Below are 20,558 nucleotides of genomic sequence, written 5' to 3'. Positions count from 1 at the left end.
ACCCTCACGTTTAGAGTGGGTCTGTTGGTGAATGTTTTTATTTGTTCAGTGTTTAAATTGAATTTGTACACCATTTAAAGGTACTCTAAGTCACTCACTGATAGCTATCACAGCAAAACAACTTAAGAGGCAGTTTATTTGCCTGAGAGATAAAACATGACTATTAAGCATGTAAATTGTTTAATAGAATACCATTCTGATCACAGGACAAGAATAGACCTTTCAGAAAATGAAGCCCAAGCCTTCAATTACCAGTTGTCTATATGCCAGCGAGTCTCAATTTATATCTCCATTCCAGACCACTCCTGAGCTCTAGTGCTAGATATTTTGCTGTTTATTCAATATTTCTTCTTGGAGCTCTTTACAGGCACATCAGACTCAGTATATGTAAGACCTGATATATGATCTTTCCCTCCAAACCCACTCCATTCTTCTCTGTCTTCCTAAAGGGCACCAGTGTTTATCCACATTATCAGGTCAGAAACATAGGCATCATCCTTAACCCCTCTGCCACTCACCTAGCTTACCCCCATGGCTGCCTTGCTCCATCTTCTGTATCATCACCTTAGCCAGGCACATAACTGCAAGGGAGCAGAGAAAGCAGGTGCCCTCCTGAGCTCTCTTCAGAGGTACAGTGTGGTGGTTTAAAAAAAAAAAAAGGCCACAATTATTATTCCAATTTTTTTTTACTTTCCTCCCATTGTCTCCTATCAAGTAGTGAGGATCTATGTCTCTTTCCCTTAAATCTCAATGGGCTTGTGAGAGCCTCAACCAATAAAATACTATAGAAGTGACGCTACATGACTTCTCAGGCTCAGCCATAAAAAGGTCTCTTAGGATGCTTGCTGTCTTGAAACCCTTCCTCTGTCTGGTCTCTCTGAGAACTCAAGTAACTCAGCTGCGTTTCCGGGAGAAGTCATGTAATGAGCCCGCAGGAGGCGCTCCATCCTCAGTCCCAGAAGGACCTCACCCAGGTATGGGTAAATAAGCTATCTTATGGGGATTGGATCTCTGATAACTCAGTGGTTCCAGCCCCTAGTCGATAGATCATGCCCAGCTTTTCGAGGCTTCCTGAGAGGCCCCAGGGGAATCATGTAGCAGACAGACACCAGCCATCCTCTGTGTTCCAATTCCTGACCCACAGAATCTGTGAGCATAATCAAATGGTTGCCGTGTTTATGCCACTAAGGTGTAGGGTGGTTTGTAATGCAGAAATAGATAATCCCCGTATAGATCTTCTCAACATATTTTAAGGTGGTATGTTAATATGATGGTTGTGAAGACTCTGCTGCAAGACACTGTGAGGGACAGCCTAAATGTGCTTTCAGAATATCACTGATCAAGTCCTAACATTTATGCAGAAGGTGCTTATGTTTGTCAGCTTGGTTTGCCACAATAAAATACCAGAGACTGGAAGGCTTGAACAACAATTTTATTTTTTCACAGTTCTGGAGGCTAGAAGTCCCACGTGAAGGTTCTGGCCAATTTGGGGCATGGGGCACAGTTAACCTGACAACGCCATGATATCAAGGTTTTCTGTCTCTCTGCCCTGCCTCCTAGTGTCCTGTGTATTATCAGGCTGGTGGCAGTTTGGCTATAGTTGTCCTGGGTGTGTCTTACCAAGACAGAGCAACATCCAGAAGAAACAGTTGCTTAGTTCCCCCTGGATCTCTCCCTGGAGTCTCCTGGTAGACTTCCCTCCTGTCTCCTTAGCTAGAAGTAAACCAGGTGCCATTCCTAAAGTAATCATTGGCAAGTATTCCATGAAACGAGGTACATGCAAAATGACCCCCAAAGGCCGAAAGAGCTATAAGACTGAAGAAAAAGGCAAGACAAGTTCAGTTTGGTGGGAAATGGCTTTTTAGGGGGACTCATGGACAGAAGCACGTGTTGGTAGCAGCTAGGGTGCAACCTCCACCTCCCTTAGGACCTATCTTTATAGCCTGGAGGCTGGGAGTCCATACTAAGGAACCACCAGGAGGAGAATATTTAAGAGTAGGTGTGGATCCTAGTCATATCTCCTGGGGGCAGATCCAGGGCATTGTGCCCTGAGGGCATACTTAAGGGTGTGGTTAAATAAAGGGAAAGAATGTGGAAAGGGAAGGGGACTGCTCTGTAGGAGGCTTCAGGTCCCAGAACCGTCGTCATGGCAGATTTGTCCAGGGTGATATTAGTCTGGTTTACCATCAGAGCAGCAAGTACCTGAACAAAATTATTTGGTCTTGTTAGTAAGGAGGGAAAGGGAGGAAAGTGGATCCTGGGTGAGCAGCATCCTGTCCACAACAAGGAGCTATTTTGTTTCACTTTTTGAGCAACTTCTCTGGTTCCTGCCTCTCTGTCTCTGTTAGCTACCACTTCACCTATCTGCTCACCTAGACTAGAATACTTCACCCCTTAATGGATCTTCTCTTTCTATTGCTTCCCCTCCCATCTAAACTGTCTCTGGAAAAAAAAAATAAATAAAAATAAAAAAAAATAAACTGTCTCTGGAACAACCCAGCTAAATTGCACGTGTAATCATATCCTTTCCCCTGCCAAAAACAGTTTCCTAACACCTAAATGATAAGATCCAAACCTCTGGACCTCTTACGTAACTAGTCTCCTCTTTCTTCACCTACCTCCCACTGTATGCTTCAACAGTATGGAACTAATACTGATGCCCCAAAGTTATCCTCTCCCTTCCCTTCCCTTCCTGGCTTATTCCGGTTCATCATTCAAAACTAGATTCAGTTCCAGCAGTCCCCCCATTGAAGCCTCCTTTAACTCTTCCTTAATAGAAGTACTTGCTCCCTTCTTTGTACTGTAAGCATGGCTCTCTTTTCAGATACCAAACTGCTTTCTATTTACTGTGTTTCTCCTCTGCTGAACTTCTAATTTTTATATCCACATATAGTGGTGCATATAGTAAGCTCACAGAAAAATCAGCTACCCGCATCTCCTGCACGGATGTGTGGTATATCAAACACCAGCCTACGCTGTGCATTTCAAAGCAGACCATGTTTCCTCTCGGTGCTGACCAGTCTGTTCATCTCAAAGAATTATTCAGTATTCCCTACTACATACCCTACTGTGCAAACCATCTGAAGACTATCTGCTGCCCTCTAGCTCTGCAGATACCACCTGCTGAAGGATTTGTGCTGTAAAAGCCTTTCTCCATCCTGACCCCTTTTCAGCGTGGTCATTCCCATACATCTCAGCAAGAACTAACTAGTGAGGATGCCAGGAAGGAACTGGCTGGCTCTCAACCAAGGATTCCCTGGTAACCCTTCTCTCTAATTGGTGAGTGAAGTTTTAATAGCTTTAAATTGTATAGAAGCATTTTTTTAGGGACACATGGGTGGGTCAGTGGTTGAGCGTCTGCCTTTGGCTCGAGTTGTGATCCTGGGGTCCTGGGATTGAATCTCACATCAGGCTCCCCAGAGGGAGCCTGCTTTTTCCTCTGCCTGTGTCTCTGCCTTTCTCTCTGTGTCTCTCATGAATAAATAAATAAAATCTTTTTTTAAAAAAAGGATTTTTTTAAAAAACAGTATTTAGTTATATGCATGTATCAGATCTTACCAGTTTCTCTCCCATGATTTACATAGATATAAAGCTTCTTTACTGTCTCCCATGTGATTGGATTATAAATCAGAGCGAATTATTTTACCTTGTTAGATGATTCTGTTAAAATACTACACTTTTTTTTTTTTACTCTCTAGGGAGAAAAAAAATGCTTGTGATGTCTACTGTTTCTGATCTTATTACTCATGCTCTAGACTCTTGGATTTTTTTCAGTAGATATTATTAAAAGACTTAATTTACAGGTTGAAAATGCTTTTTTGATACGTAGATAAAACATGTCATTCACTCTTAAATACAGCCTAGTTTCTCAACTACAAAAGATTTTGCATATATTTCTATTATGTATTAAGCAAAATAGAATTTAGTTGCTATACCTCTGAAACCCAGCTCTGCCACTTACTAATATCTGATTTGGGTCAAAATATAGTCTTCAAAACTCTTTACCTTTTATTTTATTTTATTTTTTTAAGATTTTTACTTATTCATTTCAGAGGGAGGGAGAGGAGAGAGCACAAGCCAGGGGGAGGAGCAGAAGAGGAGGGAGAAGCAGACTCCACCAAGCACGGAGCCTGATGGACTTGGCAAGGGGGTCTCGATCCTAGGACCCTGAGATCATGACCTGATCCTAGGGCAGCCACCCAACCAACCGAGCCACCCAGGCACCCCAAACCTCCTTACCTTTTAAATGGGAAAAATGAGAACTAAGATTTTTGAGAGCTAATTTAATAGCGAATGTAAAAGTGCCATCACATAGCTAGTTCCCAGGAAATACTAGGTCTCATGCTCCCCCTTACTTCCTTTTTATTCCTAAATTTAGAGAGTCTTTATTAAAAATTTCCTGAACTTGGGATCCCTGGGTGGCGCAGCGGTTTAGCGCCTGCCTTTGGCCCAGGGCACGATCCTGGAGACCCGGGATCGAATCCCACGTCGGGCTCCTGGTGCATGGAGCCTGCTTCTCCCTCTGCCTGTGTCTCTGCCTCTCTCTCTCTCTCTCTCTCTCTCTCTCTCTCTCTGTGACTATCATAAATTAAAAAAAAAAAATTAAAAAAAATAAATAAAAAATAAAAATTTCCTGAACTTAATTTACTTTAAAATAAGGCTAGGTTCTCGTTTAACTTCCAAAATAGCTGAAAATGGCAACTGAAAGCATACATTTAGAGAGATCTGGTCTCTCACCAAACCCAAATTTATGCTGCATTTATAAAGATAGTGGCTCCAAGTATGGATCAGAGGTTGGAAACATGAAAATGGAGGATATTTGCCTACTTTCTTTAAAGTGCTTTTAACTCCACAGATAGCCAGTTCCTTAATCACCCAAACTGTTCTTTTTCTGATAATGTGAAAGGTAGAAGTTTGACTTGGCAAAGTTCTAGTTGGGGCTTTGTCATCTTCCTGCATCAGTTAATTTGCTTTTGTTCTGTGGCCATGGACCAGACCTTTCATCCTGACAAGCCACTTTATAAACACACTTCGGTCTCCTGTGAATACTTATGTACGAATGTATTACTTTCATTAGAAAAGCAACTCAAAGTACTTGTCCCCCAGACAATTCAGTTAGCAGAACAGCATATTATATCTGAGCAAAACCACCGGTGCCACTATCTCAGGCAAACATCGTCTTGCAGTCTTCAGTTTGTGTGTGTGTGTGTGTTATTTGAACCAGCCTTACTTGAGCAAAAAGGTCATGTGATGGTGAATAAGAGACATGCGTTTTTTAAATTAATGTCCTTCTGTCTGACAGTCATTCGATAGGCATGTTGGTGTATGTTACCTTTATGGAAAAAAGGAAATCCCATCAATCCTTTTATAGATAATAAATCCAGTAAAAACTACACATATGTAAGTCGATGCTATAAGAATATCTAAATCTCATTTTAGTCTGACTACATTCATTCATTTCACACAATTCTGTATCTAATGTGTGAAGATACTGATTTGAATGTGGTTATCAAACCAGGTCCTTGGTATTTTATAATTGTACATTAATTTTTCCTTTGTAATACAGCAGCTCTTCTTATAATATATACATGGCAAGCTGATGGAAATGAATGGAGGGACTGAATTATTAACTTACACCCTTATTAACTTATGGTAGTAGATTTCTGGGGACTATAAATTAATTGTTTTCTTGGTCACCTGAATTTTCTAATTTTTTTTTAGTGATCATATATCATTTGCCTATTTTAAAATGTAGAAATAATGAACAATAAAATATCTTAATCACAATAAGGAAAATACAATGACCCAAACTGAATCTTTTATTGGAAATCCTACAAAACTTATTCTGAAATAGAATTATATCTATACATTTATATCCTTATAAACATATATTTATAGATGCCATTCCTGGCCTATGAGCTTCTTGAGGAGACTATTTATTAATCTTCATATCTATATTGTGTTGCAGAGAACCTGACCCATTATAGAACCTTAGTAAAGTTTGTTGTAAGAATACGTGAGGATAGTGAACAAACCACAAAAAGTTAATTGAGAGTCATATAAATTTTTTTTAAGATTTTATTTATTTATTCATGAGAGACAGAGAGAGAGAGGAGACGCAGAGGGAGAAGCAGGTGCCACATGGGGAGCCTCTTATGGGACTCGGTCCCAGGACTCCAGGATCATGCCCTGGGCCAAAGGCAGGCACTAAACCGCTGAACCACCCAGGGGTCCCAAGAGTCATATAAATTTTTTAAATGACAATTTAAGCATTTCTTGAGACCAAGAAATGTAAAATATTACTCATCCATTTTTTCTTTTTTAACAACTTCATTGAGCTACATTTTACATATTCTAAAATCAACCCATTTTGAGCATAAAATTCAGTGATTTTAAAAAACTGTATCACATTGTACAACCATCACCATAAATCAGTCTTAGAACATTTTCATTTTCATGCACACCCTCTAAGGTCCCTCATGCCCCTTCACAGTTTCCACCCCCAGCCTAGGCAACCACTAATCTACATTTCATTTAAATGAAGTCATACAATATGTGGCCTTTTGTGCCTGCCTCTTTCACTTGGCTTAACGTTTTTTTGAGATTCTTCCATTATAGAGCATGTGTCAGTAGTTGCTTCTCTTTTGTTGCTGAATAGCATTCGTTGTAGATCTACTCATTAGTTTTTTTAAAAATTTATTTTTTTTAAGATTTTACTGATTTATTCATGAGAGAGAGAGAGAGAATGAGAGAAGCAGAGACATAGGCAGAGGGAGAAGCAGGCTCCATGCAGGGGAGCCCGACTCAGGACTTGATTCCGGGTCTCCAGGACCATGACCTGGGCTGAAGGCAGCGCTAAACCGCTGAGCCACCCGGGCTGCCCAGTTTAAAAAAAAATTTTAAAGAACATATAAATACTTAATAAATGCAACAGACAAATATGATTCTATTCCTTGAGCAAACCTTTGTTGGACATGAAATATGGCCTAAGTGATTGAAAGTATATAAAGATGCCTAAGATATTAGGTCTAACCTCATCAAGAAAAGACAAATAAGCAATCATACAATTTAGAAAGAATTAAATGCTATGTTGTAATACAAGTAAGGTAACCTTAGTCTAAAGAGGAAAGTATTTGTGAGAGTATTTGAGAAAGCTCCTCAAAGAAGTGATATTTGAGCTGGATGTGTTCAATGTAATAGGTAGAGAGAGAATGGGAAGAAATGGTATTCTTTTTGAAGGGAATGATATTTTGAAATTCACACAAGTGTGACAGTACATATTTTATTCAAGAAACAGCAAATTGTTCTGTGTTGCTGGAATGCAGGCCTCAAAGGACTATTTTGGGGAGGAGATGGGGCTAGAAATATTTCTTGGTACCAAAAAAGAGTGCCTTAATAGGTTACTAAAGTTTATTTTGATTCTGTGAGTGGTAGGAAGGTATTCCAGAAGAATTATTTCAATTCTTTATTTTTTCCAAGTTAGGAAGGACAGAGAAAGGTGGAAATGAGAGAAAGAGAACAATACCAAAAGAAAGATAAAGATTCAGCAAATATTTATTCACACTTTTTTTTTAAGATTTTATTTATTCATGAGAGATGCAGAGAGGCAGAGACAAAGGCAGAGGGAGAAGATGCAGGCTCCCTGAGGGGAGCCTGATGTGGGACCCGATCCTGGGACTCTGGGATCATGCCCTGAGCTGAAGGCAAGATGCTCAGCCGCTGAGCCACCCAGGCATCGCCTATCTATTGCACACTTAATATACTCTATTGAATGCTGATGATTTCAGCAGAAGGCAAAACACACAAAGTCCTTGCTTTCATGCAGCCAATATTCTAGTGAAGGGGACAAGCAATAAACCATTAAACCTATAACTATATGAAGAGTCTGGTAGTATCAAGGAAAAGATATTTAAAGCACAGTAAGGAAATGGGAAATGGTAAGGGAAGCAGGGAGACTGAAAGATGAGTTGAAATTTGAGCAGAGAGCCCAGAGCAATGAGGAACGGAGCCTTGCAAACATCTGGGGAGAGTGCGTGACAGAAAATATAGCAAGTTCAGAGGCCTCAGAAGAGCAGGCCTGAAGTGTTAGAGAAACAGCTTGAAGGCTGATGTGGATCTCTCGGGCTTAAGCTGTAAAAGGATTACCCTTGCAACTGAGTGAACAATAGACTGTAGACTTGTATGTATTTCATTTCACATGTGTGTGTTGGCTTATATGTAGGATTCAATCCTGGAAGTGGGATTGGTGGGTCACGGGGCAAATACATTTGGAATTTTCATGGATAAATCATGAGATTTCCATCCAGTCTCCACTTTCCTTATCTGTGCTTGAGAGGCCTGTTTCTTCACAGCCTCATCAGCACTTAGTAAGGCTTTGAGGAGGTGGCAAATTTTTCTAATGGTTGGAAGCCCCCAAATCAAGATGTCAACAAGGTCGCTTTCCTTCTGGAGGCCGTAGGAGAGACCCATTTCCTTGCTTTTTCTCGTTTCGGCCTTCATTCCTCTGCTCATGTCCCCACCTTCCATCTTGCATGCAGCAGCATAGCATCTTCTAATCTCTTTCTCTTCTGTCACCACTTCTCCTTGTCTGACTCACCCTGCTGCTTTCCTCTGACAAGGATCCTTGTGATGACTGCACGGCCACCCAGTTAATCTGGGATAATCCCTCCATCTCAGCATCCTCAATTCAGTCACATCCACAGTGTCCCTTTTGCCATGTTAAGGTAACATTTGGGGAGAGGCGGGTGCAGGGGGCACAGACATTATTAGCCTACCACAGGAAGATTGCCCATCTGTCTGGGATCAGAAATGCAAATACTTTTCCTCCTTGTCCTTTGTCTTCTGACGTTGCCTATGGTTTTGTGATTGGTTGTTTTGCTTTTGTTTTTGCCATTTGCCATTTGGAGTTTACCCTTATTTTTTTAAACAGTCTTTTTTTTTTTTTAAGATTTTATTTATTCATTCATGAGAGACACAGAAAGAGGTTGAGACATAGGTAGAGGGAAAAGCAGGCTCCATGCAGGGAGCCCAATGTAGGACTCGATCCCCAGACCCCGGGATCACGACCTGAGCCAAATGCAGACACTCAACCGCTGAGCCCCCCAGGCATCCCTGGAGTTTACCCTTATAAATGGTATAATGCAGAACAGTCTGTTTTTTTCCCCAGACAGCTATCCAGTTGTACCAGCACCATTTACTGAAAAGTCCTTTTTTTTTCCTAAAATTTAATATATTCTTATATATAGTTTGATTTCTGGACTTTCTCATTTGTCCAGTTGTCTTTCTGTATAAAAAGTACACATTGGGGTCCCTGGGTGGCACAGCGGTTTGGCGCCTGCCTTTGGCCCAGGGTGTGATCCTGGAGACCCGGGATCGAATCCCACGTCGGGCTCCCTGCATGGAGCCTGCTTCTCTCTCTGCCTCTCTCTCTGTGTGTGACTATCATGAATTAAAAAAAATTAAATAAATAAATAAAAAAGTACACATTTTTTGTTAATTATTAAGGCTTGGGCAGCCGGGGTGGCTCAGCGGTTTAGTGCCGCCTTCAGCCGGGAGTGTGATCCTGGAGATTAGGGATCGAGTCCCACGTTGGGCTTCCTGCGTGGAGCCTGTTTCTCCCTCTGCCTGTGTCTCTGCCTCTCTCTCTCTCTCTCTCTCTCTCTCTCTCTCTCTTTCGTGAATAAATAGATAAAATCTTTAAAAGATAAATAAATAAATAAATAAATAAATAAATAAATAAATAAATAAGGCTTTATAGTATAATATGTGATATCTTTATAGTTACAATGTCTAGTAGGGCTAGACATCTGTTGCTGTTCCCATCCACCTCCCTCCCCCAGGCCCCCACACACTGCTCTCCTCCTCCTCCTCCTCCTTCTTCTTCTTTTTTTAAGATTCATTTATTTATTTGACAAAGAAAGATAGCACAAGCAGGGGGAGTGGCAGGCAGAAAGAGAGAAGAAGCAGCCTCCCCATTGAGCAAGGAACCCTGTGAGTGGCTCCATCCCAGGACCCTGGGATCACGATCTGAGCCAAAGGCAGGAGCTTAACTGAGTGAGCTACCTAGGCACCCTTTTTTTAGTTTAATGGAGTACACTTTATGGAGTTGGACTGTACTGTCTCTAAGCATGATATGTTTTTATATTCTTTCAAGTTACTTGTGTTCCTTTACTAGTATTTTCACATTTTCTTTTTTTTTTTTTTAATTTTATTTATCCATTCATGAGAGACACAGAGAGAGGCAGAGACATAGGGAGAGAGAGAAGCAGGCTCCATGCAGGGAGCCTGATGTGGGACTCGGTCCTGGGACTCCAGGATCATGACCTGAGCCGAAGGCAGGTGCTGAGCCACCCAGGCGTCCCTTCACATTTTCTTTGTATCGGTTTTTCACATTTCTAAGTTTCTTCCCAGCTTTTTAATCTTTTCATAGATATAATGGAAGAAAAGACCCTATTTATAATACTTCCTATTATTGTTTATGCATGAAAACTATGGTTAATACATTTATCATATTATCAATTATACTCATTTTATATGCTGCTACTTATTGAATTATCTTCTTATTTAGTGTAGTTTTTAGTTGAGTCTTCTAGTTTTCTCCAATATACAGTTGTATTGTGTTCACATAGTGAGAGTTAAAATCTTCCTTTCTAGGGATGCCTGGTTGGCTCAGCAGTTGAGCTTCTGCCTTCAGCTCGGGGCATGGTCCTGAGATGCGGGATCAAATCCTGCATTGGGCTCCTTGTGGAGAGCCCGCTTCTCCCTCTGCCTGTGTCTCTGCCTCTCTCTATCTGTTCCTCTCATGAATAAATAAATAAAATCATAAAATCTTTTTAAAAATCTTCCTTTCTAGTATATCTGTCCTTTTCTTGCCTCTTCCATTACACTATTAAACAACAGTGGTGTTGTGCATCTCTCTTATTCTTGACTTAGTGAAAAAGACTCATGTTTCTTTAGAAGTATTTGCTGACTTTGGGGCTGACACAAACACATCATATTAAAGAAATATACATCTGTTCCTATTTTATTTAGATTTTTCCCCCCTCAAGAATAGAAGTTGAATTTTGTTAAATGCCTATTTAATATATATATATAGAGAGAGGTAATATGGTTTTTATCTTTGATTTCTTAATATGGTATGTTAACTTTGTACATATAAAAATATATTCTCAGATACCTAAAATTAAATATGTTATTATTTAGGTATAATATACCTAATGTTTGATAAAACCTCTTATGTACTGTTTCTCCCTTGGGTGGCCTTTTTTATTACTACAAAATGTTATATTGCACATTTGCAACTGTTACCATAAGTGGAACTTTTTTGTTGTTTAAGTCATAATAAATAAAACTAAGCTGAGAATTTGATCTGACCAGTGGGCTGAAGATACCTATCTTCAGCATGGTGAAATAAGTAGGGCTAGATCTAAACTGACCTTTTCATGGTCCTGTTCTCTTCTTATTATTTTATTTTGTCCTCAAATGATGATGGAAGGAAGATCATGGTATGGTAGCAGGAAGAAAGTGTTTGGTTTAGTTAACCCTTCTGGATGGGTTCTAGTTAGTTTAAATTATCAAAAAAATGAACATTGTTTTATATACCTTGATCATCATTCTTATCCTCAGGGAGCCCACAGTTAGAGCAGACTAGTCCAGTAAGGCAGCCACTAATTCCTTATAGCTACTAAGTACTTGAAATGTGGCTAGTGATGTGTTGAAAGTGTAAATTACACACTGATTTTTGAGAACTTAGTATGAAAAGTATAAAATATCTCAATTTTATATTGGTTATATGTTGAAATAATATTTTGGATATATTAGGATAGATATGTCATAAAGATTAATTTCAGATTAATTTCACTTGTTTCTTTTCACTTTTTAATGTAACTACTGGCAAATTTTAAATTACATATGTGGCTTACATTATATTTTTATTGGACATTACTGGTCTAGAGGCAGTACAGTAGATGTGTGTATACTTATAGATACTACAATGATTTTCATAATTTAAAAAGATGAAATTAAAAAAACTATACTTACATACTCCCTATGTCCTTGTTTCTATTTATGGGAATAAATTTGGATGGATAATATATCAATCATACTCCATTGTAATGTGTTACCTCCTCTGTGATTTTTTTAACTGTTTCTAAGAGAATGCCATTTCTTCATTATGCCCTTGACATTTCCACATAAGTTAAAGGCAATAGGCTTCTTGTGTTTTGGAATACTGCACTCAAAACTTACATGAGTATAGAAGGGAGTTAGTTTGGAGGTCTGAGTTTCTAATTTTGCCATATCCTACAAATAAATTTTAATAGAAGTGTCCTAGTTCAAAATAAAATTGACTTCAGCATTTCATTTTTCCCGCCAATACCCTGAAACAGCAATTCCCACCCCCTTAGTTTTCTTTAGTTAGAACTGGGGTTTAGCATCCTCTAGTTCTGTCTTGATGCAATAGCCTGAGTGTTTTAAATAGTTAATTTCTTAATTCTTCTATTCTTCAAAAACCAAAACAATAAAATTGCTCCTAAAACATGTTGTAGAATCCTCTCTGTTGCATTTTTTAGGAAAATCATATCACAGAAGATATTGGAATATCGACTTGGAAGGAGCAGACTTTTCTCTCCCATGGTGCCTTATTAGCAAAGAGCTGCCAAGCTGCCATGGAATTAGCAAAGCATGATGCTGACGTTCAGGATATGGCATTTCAGTATGGGAAGCACATGGCCATGAGTCATAAGGTATTTGCACATTTTCTCCTTTTCCAGTACTTAAATAGCTAAAATGATACATAAGAAACTTCTTGCCATTTAATAAGCTGCTTTTATATCTCAAAAAAATGTTTATTGTACGCTTAAAATCTATCAGTCATAAGATGATGATTGTTATGTAATATAAACAGCATGCTTGGTAAATACCATGTAATTTTGATAGAAAGCTACAACTTACACCATATTTGGGGTGTTTGTCTTTTCTTACTACCTGAAAGGGTTCTTGAGAGAACTCTTCCAAATTATTAAATAACATGTAATGTTGCCATTTACAGAATGAAAGAATTTGCATTTTTGTTACAGTTCCCTGCAGTTTCTTACATAAAACAAATTATGGAAAGTTAGTGAAATTTAGAAGTATACGGAGTAAAATTGAAAGCTTTAATTCTAATAATTGATTCTTTTGAATGGACATAATGAAATATAAAAAGTCTCAAGTTAGGGATGCCTGAGTGGCTCAGCGGTTGAGCATCTGCCTTTGGCTCAGGGCGAGATTTCAGTCCGGGGATCGAGTCCCACATCAGTCTCCCTGCAAGCAGCCTGCTTCTCCCTCTGTCTATGTCTCTGCTTCTCTCTCTGTGTCTCTTATGAATAAATAAATAAATCTTTAAAAATAAATAAATAAAAGTCTCAAGTTAGCTCTCTTCTATATATGTAACCTAAAAATTCCATTTGGTATATATTTCTTTTAAAAAAAAAAAAGATTTTATTTATTTATTCATGAGAGACACACAGAGAGAGAGAGAGAGAGAGAGAGAAGCAGGCTCCACACAGGGAGCCTGATGTGGGACTCAATCCCTGGACTCCATGATCACGCCCTGGGCCAAAGGCAGGCGCTAAACTGAGCCACCCAGGGATCCCCTAGTATATATTTCTTAAATGTTACTTACATAGCTCTTAAGAGATGAGAATATATATATATGTTAAATACATGTAAAATATCTCCAGATGAGTTTTTGTATATTTTATTAAACCTTAGATTTATTTATTAAGCAATTCTATTTATTAAAACTTTATTTAAATTATTGCTTTTAGCTTAAAAAGTAAAACAAAATCTGTTGCCAAAGAGAAAAGAAATATGTCAGAGGAAAATTATTTTAAAGAATTTTAAAGATTGTTACTCACATGACTGTTCTTTTGCTTATTAAAGTTCATCTAAAAAAAAAAGTTCATCTAAGAGCTATATTCCATTTTTCACTGCATGAACTGGGTCTTTCTGAAGTAACTAAAACAGGCTAATGTGTATGCATTTTACCAATTTAACTCTTCTGACTACCCCTCCCAGATAAATTCTGATCTCCAGCCTTTCATTAAAGAAAAGACAAGTGACTCCGTGACTTTTAATCTAAACTCAGCTCCCGTGGTCTTACATCAGGAGTTTCTTGGAAGAGATTTGTGGATGAAGCAGATTGGAGAGGTAAAACAAAACTGTTCCTATTTTAGGTATCACTAGAATTGTATTTAGTTGATTTTAGAACGTAATTGGTATTTCATGATGAACCATATAATAAGACCATTTTCATATAACAGGTAACATTCGTACTTTATCATATGTGTCTTTGAGGCAAGTGTTAGTTAAAAGTTAGAGATTGAAATACTGTTTTCTTATTATCGGAATTCTTAGAATACTGCAACACAAAACCAGTGCCTGTGGTGGATGCTAATTAACTCAGAGGATTTTTTTTTTCCTAAAGGCTTTCAAAAATTGGGCTATGCTAATAGCACCACCCTTTAACTGACGGCAATTTCCCATCTGCAGACTCTAGCACAAGCTGCAGAATTCCAGAAGCTCCGTCTGTCAGCTCATTGGGTTATTTTAAAACAAACTTGGACCCTGAATACTCAAATCCTGAGGTATTATCAAAGAAAAGAAAAAAAAAAGTGGTGAAGACAGAGGGGGGAAAGGGGTTTAAACTGGGTGAATTTCCTACTTTTTTGCAGAAGAGAAGGCATAAAGGCTGAGAGGGAATTTTTTTTATTTCCTTTTAATCCAGAAACTCTAGAATGATAAAGTAGTGCCCTTTTACCCACAGCTTCATGGAATTTATGTAGCTTTGTTTTAATTGATTGGGTTAATGTGAGACTGGACTTGGGGAACCAGGCACAGCTGAGGCAGGGAGAGCAGCCATACTTAAAGCAGAGAGAGCCTAAGTGATATCTGCTTTTGGAACCATAAGATGTTCTCTCTTCTCACCCTCTTCCCTTATTGGCTTTCAAAATGCCATCAGCAGGCTTAAAATCCCTCATATTCACCTGGTAGAAAATGAGAGGACTCATTTCTGGGGAATCTCAAGCCCAGGAGAAGAGACCTGCGGACATGGATGCTTGGGGCTCCCTCATGCCACATATCCACACAGCTCTCCTACATCCCACACGGAGGCCCACTGAGTGACGAGCCTTAGGGTATCCAAGTGCACAGTATATCCCACTGAAATAGAGTAGGTAAGAGAGGACCACTGGGCATTTGAGGAAAGCCTCTGCCATGAAAGAAGGGGTCAAAAGCAAACTGATGGAAAGGGAATTTAGAGGAAACAGACCGTGCAACAAAGAAAGACATTCCAAAGCACTATCATCAATCTACTCAGTGAGAAAAGACATTAAAGTCATGAAGGAAGAACAGATGATACATAAAATATGGACAGTCCAAGAGTAAGACATCAGAATCATAAAACAGAAAAATCTGAAAGCAGATTTTTTTAAAATCAGAAGAACAGAAGATATGAATGAGAAAATCGCCCAGAAAGTTGAACAAAAAGTCAATAGAAGAGAAAATAAGAGAATTCAGTTCAACAGATCCAATACTTATTAGGAGTCCCAGAGAGAGAAAACCGAAAATGGAGGTAGGAAGATTAACAGCAACAACAAATTGCTAAGAAAAGAAAAATCCTAAGACTTGAAGGACCTAAGTTTCCAAATTGAAACAGTGCCCTCAATAATTAATTTTAAAAGGCTCATGCCAAGTCACATTATTATCACATTTTGAAACAATGGGGATGAAAAGAGAACCTAATACCTCCAGGAAGAAAAAGAAAACCCGACATACGAAGGATGGAGAATCAGAACCCGACATACTGAGCCTCTCAGTAGTGACAATGAAAGCTTCAAGACAATGGACTAATAGCTTCAACATTCAAAGAGAAAATTGTTTCCAACTTAGACTTTTATGACTGTCACATTATCAAGTGCGATGTTAAAGAAAGACAATTCAAAACAGATACACAAGGTCTCGAAAAACTTTACCTCCCAAGCATCTTTTCTCAAGAGATATATTTTGGGTGATGTATTTTATTAAGACAAAGAAGTAACCAAGAAAGAGAAGGACATGGAATCTAGGAACTAGGATTAGACATAGGCTCGGGGCAGTGGGAATTCCCAGTATGACATGAAAGGAAGAATAATAATAATGCCAATAGTAAGAGCACTTACTGTGTGCCAAGCACTCTACTAATGAGCCTGAGGTATGGAGAAATGAACTTGCACACAGTCACACAGCTAGCAAGTAGTGGAGCCACGATTCAAATCCAGGCAGTTTTGCAAAGGGGCCCACATCCTTAAGTAGCAAGTGACATGCTACACTGTCTCTCATCCAAGCAAGTGCTGGGCTAATGGCTGTGCATCTAGTCCAGATTGGAAGAAGAGGACAGAGGTCTCCAGGAGGAATTTTTCTAAGGAAAACAATGGAACTAACATGCTTAGCCATATTGAGGATATTTTTTTAAGATTTTATTTATTTGCGAGACAGCGAGCGAGAGCATGTGCATGCACACATATGAATTGGGTGTGGGGGCAATTAAGAGGGAGAAGCAGACTCCAGACTGAGCAGAGAGCCCAACACTGGACTCCATCACAAGACCTCGAGGTCATGACCTGATCTGAAGGCAGACACTTAACCCACTGAGCCACCCAGGTGCCTCAACCATGTTGAGAATTAAAGACAAATTGACAACAGAGACATAGAAAACTAAGTGTTCCAGTTACTGTTGCTGCATAAGAAATTACCCCAAAACTTAGCTGTTTAAGATAACTGTGTAATTATGTTCGTGAATTTTGTGAGTCAGGAGTTTGGACAGCACACAAAGGTGACTACTGCATGACAACTGGGGCCTCAGCTGGAATGACCCAGAGGCTGGAGGTGACTCAGCAGTACTGGGCACTGGAATCATTTGGAGATTCAACTCATACTGGCACCTGGAATGTCGAGACCATGTTGCTGACCAACCAGAGTACTCACATATGGGTCCTCCATTTAGCTTGCCTTCCTTGCAGCATGGCAGCCTCAGAATAGTCGCATTTCTTACTTGTCAGCTCAAAATTCCAAACATAAGTGTTCCAGCAAACAAGGTGGATACTGCATCTTCTTTTATTTATTTATTTTTAAAGATTTTATTTATTTTTTCATGAGAGAGACAGAAAGAGAGAGGTAGAGACATAGGCAGAGGGAGAAGTGGGCTCCATGCAGGGAGCCTGATGTGGGACTCGATCCCAGGACACCAGGATCACACCCTGAGCCAAAGGCAGACACTCAACCACTGAGCCACCCAGGCATCCCAACTGCATCTTCTTTTATGACCAGTCTCAGAAAGCGCGCACAGTCATTTCCATCGTTTCTTATCAGTCACAAGGCCACCAGCAATAAAGAACAGTTTGTAGATTCACCTAGCAATGGGAAGAATGTCAAGGAATTTGGGGCCAAGTTTTAAAGCAGCCACATGAAACATATGGATGAAGATAAGCAGTTATTAGCTGTTGTGTAAAAATTATAAATGTATAAGAAAGGAAATACAGCATAATACTCTACGTGGCTTTGAGAATAATATTTATACAGCATAAAAATATAAATACAGAATATTGAATATTAAACCAAAGAGTGTCATCAGTGGGAGGAGGGTAGGGAAAAAGAGTATGTTTCATCATGTAAGAAATGTAATTATTCCTTTCATGGTAGGATCAGTAGATAATGTCTAAAATTTAAAATCAAGGAAAAGCACTGTTAAATAGCAGAAGAAATAGCTAAACCGAGGGACACAGAACAGATAAGGTCTGGAGAGTGGTAGGCTGTTTTGTTAGAAGTCTTGTAGTTGACTTTTTAAATACATGTGTTTGTTTTTACTTAAAAATGTATAGTTTAGGGGCACCTGGGTGGCTCAGTGGTTGGGCATCTGCCTTTGGCTCAGGCTGTGATCCTGGGGTCCTGAAATCGAGTCCTGCCACAGGTTCTGTGCAGGGAGTCTGCTTCTCCCTCTGCCTGTGTCTCTGCCTCTCTCTCTGTGTGTGACTATCATAAATAAATAAAAATAAAAAAAATTTAAAATATATAGTTTAAAATTGTACATAGTTTCATAGTTTGCAACAGTAATTCCACTTCTAATAATCTATCCTCCAAAAAAGATCGGATGTGAATACTTATCTATTAAAATATGCACTAAAATACTAATTGTAAAAGGAAAAAAGTAAAAATTGATTCATTTTAAAAATAGACAAAAGGTTAAATGAAGTATAGTACAATGAAATATCATACAGCTATTGAATACTGTATTACTGGGGTGTATTTGTGTGTTTTTTGACAGCTGAACCAAAAATATATATACAGATGGTGTTAGTACTCTAATTGGGTTACATTAGAATACATTGCAGATTTACATTTTGGTTGAAAAGATCCAGCTAAATATGTAGAATGGAAACTACCAAGGAGAGTTGGTATTTACATATATTCCTTTGGCTATTTACATATATTCATGTATATATAAGAGTATTGAAGATGTGAATTTTAAAGAAGCTTCACAGAAAAGAGACATATTAATTTTTAGTTTCTTTGCAAGTATACAAAGTCATAAATGTAGACAACATGAGAACCTAGGATTTCCTAAACAGCTGGTGAAATATTCCCAAATCACTACCTGCAACTTGATTTTAACTTTTCAAAGGGATGTCCTTTCCAAATAACCAGTGCCATAGACAGTAACTCAAATGAATCAAATAGATCTTCTCCAGAGGTCAGTGCACCCTGCCGAGATGATGTCTGTGAGCAGATGATGTCCTGTCCACCAACCTAGGTTCCTTGTGATACTATCTAGATCTTCATCCTTCAGGAAAAGACTGGCAGTTTATTGCCCATCCCACAGCCCCGCCAGGCTGCTGTGGTTTGCTCCAGTGGCTTGAGGCCCTCCTTATAGCTCCATGTCTACGTCATGAACAGGATCACTGGTGAAGAGGAGATTCATTCATCTGAAACAAGAAATAGGAAGTTGGTTTTTGTCATGAAAGGGGAAACATTCCTCAGGTTAAAGACTCTTCACCTGAGTTTATTTTAGTCTTTGAAATTATATTGTTCATGTTTATATAAACCCCTAGATGAAGATAATGTTATTCCATAGATTCCCCCCTAGTCAGAGTTAGGGGATGCGATTAGCATAGTGACTCTTCCTTCCACTGCATGTTTGTGATCCTTTCCTGCCCAGGTGTTGAATTTTATTTCAAGATCCTTAAGGATAGGGGCAGCCCCAGTGGCGCAGTGGTTTAGTGCTGCCTGCAGCCCAGAGCCTGATCCTGGAGACCCAGGATCGAGTCCCACGTCGGGCTCCCTGCGTGGAGCCTGTTTCTCCCTCTGCCTGTGTCTCTGCCTCTCTCACTCTCTGTGTCTCTCATGAATAAATAAATAAAATATTAAAAAAAAAAAAAGATCCTTAAGGATAACAGTGAATTCACCTTTGAATTATCTATAGCACTTGGCGTAGTGACTTACTTGGAATAGTCATCCAATTAATATTTTCAAAAAAAAAAAGTATATGTGGTATGGTTTTCACAGAGTTAGGCTGTTTGATGGCAGCTCTGTTTTGTTAAACAGAAAAAGTCAAGTTGGAATAGAAAAAGTCAATAGCAGAAACAGCCCACAAAGGACCAGGTTTTTGGAAGACCTGGATTCTGGTTTGGACTCAGCTAGCATCTGTATGACCTTAATCACATACTTTCATGTCCTTGTTATTATTTTCTGTAATATGATGCTGTTGAACCAGATCATTTCTGAGGTCCCTCTCAGCTCTCAAATAAATCTAAGACAAAGGTCTCTTAGGCAAGAGATGCATTATAAGAAAAATATTACTCTCTATTAGAAGCTTAATACTAGTTTTGACACTGAGAAATGGAAAAGTCTTGCTCCCAATGATGGAAGTCACCTATGATTTCTTATTATCACATGTAAAATCACTTCCCTACTTTACGCAGACAGGTTTGTGTCCCATCTACCCTTTTGATCTCGTGCTTCAGGAGAGTGAGAATTAATGACTAGACAGGGAAGGGAAGAGGAGATCACATACTCATTCAACATCTCACATACCCTTAGTACGCATTCAACATCCTTGTGAAGCCAGGAAGAAGAAACTTCTGGAATTTTTCATATCAGGGCACTGCTACCTCCTCTTCAACTTCCGAAGTCTTAAGATTAGATAGCTTAGATAGCTGTCTTCCATCACACCTGAAAGCAGGCAGTGAACGTACACACACAAACACACACACACACACACACACACACACACACACACACACCATACCCTTTTGTAAGAAGCAGTTAAGAGCACCAGGCCAGCCCTGAAACAGCTGAAAAATATTTGTTGAACAACGTTTCCATACTAAATTCTACCTTAATTTTAAATTTAAATTTGTAGCTGCTGAAAAATAATGATCAGGTAAAAATACTGAGTGAATGGGTGATTCACCCTAGGGAGGTGAAGTCATTACTCAGTTACCATTTTGATTCCTAATAAAAGAAAGTAGAATCCTTCAGAGAAC

The 20,558-nt window shown here is 39.0% G+C and overlaps 1 protein-coding gene across 4 annotated transcripts in view; it reads left to right on the top strand.

The window, feature by feature from the left end:
* PDSS2 (decaprenyl diphosphate synthase subunit 2) overlaps positions 1 to 20,558 on the top strand; it is a 253,994-nt gene that overhangs the window by 190,855 nt on the left and 42,581 nt on the right. For all 4 annotated transcript variants that reach the window (XR_008665127.1, XM_055330701.1, XM_055330700.1 and 1 more), the window contains exons 5-6: positions 12,570 to 12,743; positions 14,059 to 14,190. Coding sequence is in view for 3 of the 4 variants with exons in the window: in XM_055330701.1 (XP_055186676.1) it covers positions 12,570 to 12,743; positions 14,059 to 14,190 (306 nt within the window). In the remaining variant the exon portion in view is untranslated. The remainder of the gene's footprint in view (positions 1 to 12,569; positions 12,744 to 14,058; positions 14,191 to 20,558) is intronic.

This window comes from Nyctereutes procyonoides, unplaced genomic scaffold (assembly GCF_905146905.1).
Source record: "Nyctereutes procyonoides isolate TBG_1078 unplaced genomic scaffold, NYPRO_anot_genome, whole genome shotgun sequence".
NCBI classification, from domain to species: Eukaryota; Metazoa; Chordata; class Mammalia; order Carnivora; family Canidae; genus Nyctereutes; species Nyctereutes procyonoides.
The sequence above is the reverse complement of the archived record's forward strand: the minus strand, read 5'-3'. Positions and strand labels throughout refer to the sequence as shown.